This window comes from Humulus lupulus, chromosome 9 (assembly GCF_963169125.1).
Source record: "Humulus lupulus chromosome 9, drHumLupu1.1, whole genome shotgun sequence".
In the NCBI taxonomy this organism is placed as follows: Eukaryota; Viridiplantae; Streptophyta; class Magnoliopsida; order Rosales; family Cannabaceae; genus Humulus; species Humulus lupulus.
Window position 1 is genome coordinate 5,183,976 of NC_084801.1, and position 9,484 is coordinate 5,193,459.

General features: G+C 37.5%; 2 protein-coding genes across 4 annotated transcripts; both read right to left on the reverse strand.

The window, feature by feature from the left end:
* LOC133799310 (uncharacterized) lies at nucleotides 1-1,179 on the reverse strand. Its single transcript, XM_062237330.1, has one exon. The coding sequence runs from the start codon at nucleotides 1,177-1,179 to the stop codon at nucleotides 1-3; it is 1,179 nt and encodes a 392-aa protein (XP_062093314.1).
* Nucleotides 1,180-7,372: 6,193 nt separating this feature from the next.
* On the reverse strand, nucleotides 7,373-9,484 carry LOC133800640 (probable LRR receptor-like serine/threonine-protein kinase At1g53430). Of its 3 annotated transcripts, none has more exons than XM_062238665.1 (7): nucleotides 9,372-9,484; nucleotides 8,877-9,188; nucleotides 8,734-8,805; nucleotides 8,543-8,605; nucleotides 8,213-8,450; nucleotides 7,951-8,101; nucleotides 7,373-7,832 (listed from the first exon to the last, which is right to left on the reverse strand). In XM_062238665.1, exons 4-7 carry the CDS (start codon nucleotides 8,574-8,576, stop codon nucleotides 7,479-7,481), a joined length of 777 nt encoding a protein of 258 aa, XP_062094649.1. In that variant the 5' UTR covers nucleotides 8,577-8,605; nucleotides 8,734-8,805; nucleotides 8,877-9,188; nucleotides 9,372-9,484; the 3' UTR covers nucleotides 7,373-7,478. The 3 variants fall into 3 exon arrangements, with proteins under 3 accessions (XP_062094649.1, XP_062094650.1, XP_062094651.1); XM_062238666.1 differs by having other exon boundaries at nucleotides 8,543-8,652; XM_062238667.1 differs by having other exon boundaries at nucleotides 8,877-9,452.

Here is a 9,484-nt window from a genome sequence, read left to right on the forward strand (position 1 = left end):
CTAAGTAAGACTGGTGACCTCCCTATCGAACAAATTCCTTCTAAAGCGCAAATCCCAACCCTGAGTTTCCAAGCCCGACTCACCCCCAAAAACCACCACATCCTTAACCAAACAGTTGCTGGACGTAGAAATCAAGAATAAATCTGGGAATTGATTCTTTAAAGGAGCCCCGTTAATCCACGTGTCTTCCCAGAAACGAATACGATCCCCTTTCCCCACCCTGAAACTAACCAGCTTAAGATAATCCTCATAGAGAGAAGAAATATTTTTCCATGGACCCCGAGCTGACAGCCTCCCTCCTCTACCCGTGTCCCAAAACCCTCCATCCCCCCCGTACCTACTCAGCACCACTCTATGCCACAAAGTTTTCTTCTCCAACGAAAAGTGCCACAACCACTTCATGAGCAAGACCTTATTTCTTGCCTCCAGATTGCCAATACCAAGGCCACCGTGGTCCCTAGATTTACAGACTTCTTTCCAAGAGACCAAATGATCCGACTTAGCGTGATCCGCTCCTTCCCAAAGAAAGTCCCGCATCAACTTTTCCAAAACTTCTACCACCCCTTTAGGAATACGGAACAGCAACAAATAGTAAACCGGTATAGAAGAAAGAATCGATTGAATGAGTGTCAATCTACCTCCCCTTGAAAGGAAGGCACACTTCCACCTATCCAACTGCTTAGCACAGCTAGAAACCACGGGCTCCCAAAATCCTTTGTTGCGAGGGGAAGCCCCCAAAGGAAGACCCAAATACTTCATAGGCCACTGACCCACCTCACACCCAATATCCCTTGCCCAAAGTTCCACTAAATCCTCCTCCAAATTAATCCCCAACAATTGGCATTTATGCAAATTAATAGAAAGTCCAGAAACCACACTAAAGGCTTTCAGAATATCCAACAAAGCTGACAGCGGCTCATTATCTTCCACAAAAAAGATCGTATCGTCTGCGAACTGAAGATGGCTGACTTCCACGAAATCTTTTCCAACTTTGAAACCTCCTAAAGCCGATACGCTCTTGGCCTTATCCACCATCCTACCCAAAACATCAGCAACCAAGGTAAACAAGAAAGGTGAGAGGAAATCCCCTTGGCGAAGGCCTCTAGAACCCTTAAATTTCCCTCTCGGTCTCCCATTTAAGAACACAGAAAAGGAGGCAAAAGACAAACACCCGCGCATCCACTTCCTCCAAACTCCACCAAAACCTTTCTTTTCCAGAACGAAATCCAGGAATTCATTTTGCTTTCAAACTTAGTAACAAGTCTTGCAATTCTTGCCAAGAAGTTGAGGTCCTTGCTTCCACAATCAGAATGAGAGGCAAATATTCTGCATCTAAACCACTAAGAACATTAGCAATCAACTGAGATTCAGGGTAATGGTCACCTACAAGGGCCAAAACATCTGCCCAATGTCTTTTCTGACGCAGGTAGTCGGTCATAGAGTGAGACCCTTTCCTTGATGTCTGGATTTTTGTTCGATACTCGTCCATTTTGGCCTTGGAATGTGCTCTGTAAAGTCCTTCAAGTGCGCGCCAAAGAGCTGCAGAGGAATCACAACCCATAACATCTGTAGCTATGCCTTCTGTCATGGACCCATACAACCATCCAAGGAGAAGTTGGTCATTCACGATCCATTGTTCCAAACCTGGGTTGATTCTATAAAATGGGAGAGAAAAGTATGTTTTTTATTTATGTGTATTTTACAAGCTAGAACTTAGGCTTATATACAGATTTACACATTAATACAACATAAATACAATAAAAGAGAATTCCTATAGACTTTAGGAAACGGAAACATCTATTTGTAACGTATTATTTTCTGACTGTTAACACTCCCCCTCAAGCTGGACCATAGATATTGATGAGTCCAAGCTTGTTTACTAGGAACTCAAATACTCGCTCGGATAATCCCTTTGTGAGAATATCAGCCAACTGTTGATCTGTATGAACATATTTGATGTTGACAATTCCCCCATCAATCTTCTCTTTGATAAAGTGACGATCTACTTCCACGTGTTTAGTTCTGTCATGATGTATAGGGTTGCGTGCAATACTGATGGTAGATTGATTATCACAGTAAAGCTGAATGGGAGCTTCATATTCAATCTTTAGTTCTCTTAACAGGCGTCTGATCCATATCTCTTCACATATTCCGTGGACCATGGCTCTATACTCTGCTTCGGCACTGCTTCTTGCAACCACTGTTTGCTTTTTACTTCGCCATGTTACCACATTGCCCCATACAATTGTACAATATCCAGATGTAGATTTTCTATCATCAACTGACCCAGCCCAGTCTGCATCTGTGAATACTTCAACTTTTCTTTCAGTAGTCTTTTTGAAGAAAAGACATTTTCCTGGTGTTTGCTTTAAATACCTCAGAATTCTATATACTGCATTAAGATGTCCTTGACATGGATCATGCATGTATTGACTGACCAGACTTACTGCAAAGGCAATATCTGGTCTGGTATGAGAGAGGTAGATAAGTTTTCCTACTAGTTGCTGGTACCTTTCTTTGTCAACTGGGTTTCCTTCAAACATTTTCCTCTTGTCTCCGAGCTCGATTGGAGTTTTGCTAGGTTTACTGCCTAGCATTCCTGTCTCATTCAAGAGATCAAGAGTGTATTTTCTTTGAGAAACAGAAATTCCCTTTTTGCTTCTAGCAAATTCCATTCCCAGAAAATATCTGAGTTCACCGAGATCCTTGACTTCGAACTCCTTTGCCAACATTTCTTTAATCCGAATCACCTCTTCAGTATGGTTCCCAGTGACAATGATATCATCAACATATACAATCAGAACTGACATTTTCCCTCTTTCTAAGTGTTTGATGAAGAGAGTATGGTCAGTCTGACCTTGTATGTATCCAAGTCCCTTGATAACCTTCAAGAACCGATTGAACCATGCTCGAGGAGATTGTTTTAGACCGTAGAGTGATTTGTTTAGCTTGCAAACTTTGGTTGTATTGGGAGATTCTTCAAAACCCGGAGGCTGACTCATGTACACTTCTTCTTCCAGCTCACCATTTAAGAATGCATTTTTTACATCAAGTTGATGTAATTCCCAATTTAAGTTGACTGCAAGCGAGAGCAATACTCTGATGGTATTGAGTTTGGCAACCGGAGCGAATGTTTCAGTGTAGTCAATTCCGTAGGTTTGAGTAAAACCCTTGGCAACTAACCGAGCTTTGTACCTTTCAATAGATCCATTTGCATTATATTTTACCGTGAACACCCATTTGCACCCTATTACTTTCTTATCTGGTGGTAACTCCACTAATCGCCAAGTACCATTCAGCTCAAGTGCTTTCATCTCTTCGAGAACTGCTGTCTTCCATTGAGGAGTACCAAGTGCTTCATTGATATTTCTGGGAATCACAACATCTGATAGACTAGTGGTAAAAGCTTTAAATGGAGATGATAATTTTGCATAAGAGATGAATTTTGAAATAGGGTGTTGGGTGCAAGATCTACTTCCTTTTCTTAAAGCAATAGGAATATCTAGATCTGATTGAGTGTTTGAGGGTAGAGTACCTGAATCTTTTAACTGAGGTGTATCTATCACTGGATCGGCCTCTTGACTGTGATGAGAATTCGTCACTTGTTTATTTCTTTCTCTTCTGGTATACACCCGAATTTCTTTCTGCATGTTTTGATTTTGAGAGTCATGAGAAGGTGGAAGATTTTCTGGTTCGGGAATGATTTCATTCACTGGAGGAAAGGACACGTCTAGGGGTAATTCTAATATATTGTGACACGGAATCAGAGCTGTAAGGCTGTAAGGCTCACTGTATAAAATGGGAGAGAAAAGTATGTTTTTTATTTCTGTGTATTTTACAAGCTAGAACTTAGGCTTATATACAGATTTACACATTAATACAACATAAATACAATAAAAGAGAATTCCTATAGACTTTAGGAAACGGAAACATCTATTTGTAACGTATTATTTTCTGACTGTTAACAGATTCGAAAACCTATTTCTGTCGAGGCATCGGGAATGAGTGGTTCAAGGCGTGGTGTAGTTCCAAGAAGATACCCTTCCAATCGGTGACCACGAGTTATCGCCGACACCATTGTCTTCCAGAGGCTGAAGTTGTTTCTGTCGAGATTGAGAGCGAATGGCTGGTTCAAGGTGCTGCCAAACTGGGGAACCACCACGTTGGGCAGTGGAGGTGCTGGAACAGGAATAGGGGCCACCACACAAGCTGCTGATCCTTCTTGCGAAGCTGAGGAAGACTGGTTATCACCATGGACACCAATTGGACCTTCGGGGGACATCGACTGTTCTGTAGGAGTAGCCATAGGCACTCGCCTAGCAATGCTCTGATACCAAGATAAAATTTGCAATATGAAGGAAGATAATTACTCAGCTCAATCTGAGACTGAGGAATATTGTTCTATTTATATTCAAACATTTACAAGAATTCAGGAATATTCTAGAATACAATCAACAGAAGGGTACAGCCCTGAATTTTAGGCAAAAGATCCCAAGGAAACCGAATATACACACCCCACCAATTTACAGGGAAAAAGGTGCAGTACTATGTACCAAAACGGTTACAGGAGAGAGATAATTAGAATGGACCAAAAGGCACCTATGAGTCATCACAATTCCTAACACATCAAACAAGTGAAGTGGTCTCCATTGATGCCATCATAGATCAAGTTCTCCTGAAATTGGTATGTAGGCTCAACAATGCTGCAACTTGATAAAATGTCTGGAAATTAACATTACAAACCTATGTGAAAACAAAATGTTAATGAGGTGAGCATAGGAAGATGCCACATGTTCTCTCATCAGGCCGCACATTGTTGTTCTGCATTTCCAAAATCGTATAATAATTTTGCATTCCAGAAGCTACCATCTTATGAATAACATTCCAAGCCTCCTCCATGTTCTTCGCATGGCACCATGCCTTGACTCAGGAAGAGCATTTAAAGTTGCATGAAAGAATACTTAATTAGGCTTCATTCCATTTTTGTCCGCATGTGATAGTATTTCAGGAATCAATAACCATATAGACAAAATTCGGTCAAGCTAAGCTTGATCTCACATCCAACTTCAATATTTTTATTTTATCAATAAAGCAAAGCTTGACACGCAAAAAAGAAATAGGCTAATAGAGAAGATTGTGTAACTTCAACCTAAAGTTAAGAACCAAACTGAAGCTCATAATAATAATAATAACTTAAAAAGAAAGTTGTTTCATTTGCATGAACTTTAATGCAATAAAATTGACATTTAAATGAAAAATGAAAGTCATGACAAATACCTCCTCCAACTCCAAACTTCTGTGTGGAAAAGGAACTTCTAGAAGATAAAAGTTTACATCTCCCCAATTGTGATTGATGCCTTGAAACCTATTTCACATAGCATGAAAGTGAACACGAAAGGAGTTTCAACACGAGCCTATATACATATTCGTGCACGTGTCTTCCTATGGTATATGCATGTAACAAATATACTCCCCAGTTCCTTTCATTGTTGAATGGTGTATAACTAAACCCATTAGGCCATTACAAAGAACAAGGTACAATGAATTCAAGAAAATTATGCTCCCTGCCATAACTATACAGAATTAGCCATCCCATGACACCAAAAACATTCACATGGACTACTGCCTGTGTGTTTTCCAGAGGTTCACAAACAAAAAAAAAATCTCAGACTCAAAAACTAACAACTAGTGTGCATATGGACTGGGCACTTAATTTCGAAGTGAATTCTACTGGAAGAGTTCCTAGCACCATTGTCTTGGAAAATAAATACGTCATAAGAGTTGTACAAAAGAGTTCTTTTCCTTTCATTCAGAAAAGGGTTATCATCAATAATGAATCATCACAGTGCTATAACAATTATATATACATATTTATATCATCGAACAACTTATGTATACCTTCATTGGTAATGGTCGTGCAACTACATCTTGGGCTCATCACAGAAATCATAAATAAATACTACACAACACATAAACTCAAAAATTTTGAACAATAAAAGATCATTAACATCCATAAATCTAAATAACATATTAGCCCTAATAACCTAATCTAGTTGTCATGAAATTATTGTAAAAATTCAAAATCCCTTACAAGAAGATAGATTAAAATAATGTTGATAGAAAAAACAATTTAGAGTGAGAGAAATGGAGATGGAGAGGAGCAAGAGAGACTCACATTGAGAGAAGAGACCATGGATGAAGAGAGGCTCGCATGGTGGAAGATGAAGAGAGTGGCGATCACGCAAAGAAGAAAAAAAGAAACCAGAATTGTTTTAATAAAAATGAAAAGTGAAAATTTTCTGTTTTCAAAGTTTGGTAAATTTTAATTAAAAATTAAAAAATTAAAAAATAAAATCATAGTTACTGAACACACTTTTTAACTTTGTTATCAGATTTTTAATCATTTAAACAGAAAACTGTTTAATAAATGGTTACCAAACAGGGCCATAGTAAACATATCTAGAGTTTAGGAAGACTTATATGAGTAAATGGCAATGAAAGAGAACTTACAATTCTAGCCACTAACTTGTTCAAGTTAGATAGACCGGAAGGAATTGGCCCATCGAAACCACTTGCTTCCATTTCCCAGTATAGATGTAGTATGTAAAATCAACATATCTATTGTTCGTGATTTTTTAAAACCAAATTGATCAATGGCTCTTACAACTTCTCAACTTAGCCATATTTTGACATTTACAATTGGTGATTTATATATCAAACTTAGCCTCGAAATTTCCTATTGTGTCAAGTGATTTATATATTAAATCACTTGCATTTAGGATGAGTTTCTTGTTATAAAATATTTATTTATTCAATAAAGGACTCATTCTAAACATAAAGGACTCATTCTAAACATGAATGACTTAGGGACAACACTTATCGCCATATTAATTAAGGAAATGTATTCATATTAATTAAGGAAATGAATAATACAATCATACAAGGATATTGAATCACTGAGGAAATTCCAGGATAAATTACTATACAAGGTAGAAGGAAAAGACTGCTATTAGGCATAAGCATGCTAAAAATCACAACTAGAATGGGAAATTAGAAGCTTTTGTATGCATACACTTCCTTAAAGGTGAGGGCTTCCATATGATTCAGTTCAAAAGTAGCCATGAACAAGGGAAGGGAGAAGTTTACATGCTTTGGATATGGCATGCATTAGCATATATTTCTTATTATTATTAATCCCAGAGTTTGTTAATTAAGAGTCTAATTTCCAGATTCAATTCAACTTTATAATAATTTTGTTTTTATTATTAATTATTTTATAATACAATACAATGTCAAATGTATTATGTCTTTCTCTTTAGATAGATACATAATTTGTTTCCAGCCAATTATTTTCAGTAACAACACATGAAAATGAATAATAAAATCATAAAAGATAGTTTTCTTTAATTGTTTGCAAATAATTCTAGTTCACACTTTAACTTACCTAAATGTAAAGACTCTCACTAAAGATAAAGAGATCATGCACATCCCCCAGAATCAATCCACATTGATGATGAGTTGGATGACTGAGCAAGAAAACTATGAGATTCACTACTGGAGGTTTGTTGTGAAATCTGATCAAGCTTGACTCGCAACCCAGTCAACCTGAACGGATCATCATGAGAACTTGAATCCATAACCAGTTCAGGGATGGTAGTTCGACCTTCAAGCATGCTTACTACTGTAGACATGGTGGGGCAAAGTGAGGGTGATGGATTTGTGCACAATAGAGCTACCTTAATCATTCGTTTTGCCTCTTCTTTTTTGAATTTGGATCCCAACTTTGGATCCACCAGCTCCATTACATCCCCCTTTTGTTGCAAGAATAGGGCCTGCACAAATCACAAAAATGATAAACCATTACCAATAGGTATGCAATACAAAGAAGAATAACTCAACTTAAACTAATCATGAGCTGAAGAAAAGATATGTTATTAAGTTCTTTGTTACCCAATCTAGAAGGCACACAAAGTTTTCATTAGGGTGGTATTTCATGTTATTTTTTCCAGCCACAATTTCCATTGTCAATACTCCAAAACTGTAGACATCTGCTTTATCAGTTAAGTAACCCCATAGTGCATATTCAGGGGCCATATATCCTCTGCAAATACCACACTCAATATCATTGCACAATTTTGTTTAAATTACTATATCATTGCCATGATAATCAAAATGTTGCAATTTAAAGAGCTAAAAGAAAGATATAGCTCACATAGTTCCAGCAACTCTACTGCTAATGTGGGTGTTGTCCTCTTCATTTAGTTTGGCCAGACCAAAGTCTGATATTTTTGGGGTAAGTTCCCTATCTAGTAGTATATTTGTGGCTTTGATGTCTCTATGTACAATTTTCAGTGCTGATTCCTCATGTAGGAAAGCCAGACCTCTTGCAATGCCTATACATATTCTTTGCCTTGTATTCCAGTCTAATTTCACTTCAACTTCTTCAGAACCTTTTAAACATTAAAAATAATCAATGAATTAATAATCAAAGTAGCAAAGTACTTAGCCATAGAAAAGAAGCGAATAGAGATAATAAGCTTACCAAATAGAGAATGTGCTAGGCTATTGTTTTCCATGTATTCATAAACCAACAACAGTTGCTTTCCTTCAATACAACATCCATGCAATTTGACAAGATTAATGTGACATAATCTGGACGATTGTTCAAGTTCAACCAATATATCTTGGTTGGTTCATTTCAGCTATGAATTTATAGTACACATTGTCACTTACAGCACGGATAACTTGGAGAGATTAGTGAGAGACAAAGGGAACTCTCCAGTGAGATTGTTTGCATTAAGATTCCTGCAGAGCCACATCATTTCAATTATGTAATCAAATGGTTACTTTGAAAAGATTAGAGTTGAGATACTCACAAATAAGTCAAGTTCACCAATTTCCCAAGCTCAGAGGGAACAGTTCCAGAAAACAAGTTGCTCTCCAAGGCCCTGAACTTAAGAGAGTGTTATTATAAACAAATGAAAGGAGTTTAAAATAGAGAAATTAAGGGTTAAGAGAAAGAACAGGGATATGGCATTCATTATGAGCAGGGATGAAGCAATTGCATACTATTTCATTAATGTACTTTTCTGTGCGTGGTTTATCAATAGTCGATTGGTTACTACAAGGGTCATCGAAGTTCCAGTCTGTCTTGTTCAGTTGTGCAGCTATTTCTCTAATGGCTTCCACTGCATAATAATAATAATTATAAACCAAAGAAGAAGATTAACCCTTTAGTGATCAAAAGAAGAACAAGAACAAGACCAACACAAGGCAGTTAATAAGTAGGTAGCTAGCAATTATTATAGCTTTTCGATCACTAAAGGGTTAATATTAAAACAAAAGCAAGAAAAGTGAGAGAGCTTTTTCACCTTCAGCCGTTGGAAGAGTAACGCCAGCTTGGGCTTTCCATTGGATTAATGGTGACAAGAAGAAGAAGAAGAAGAGAATAAACATTGTGATTGTGATAAACATTGTGATTGTG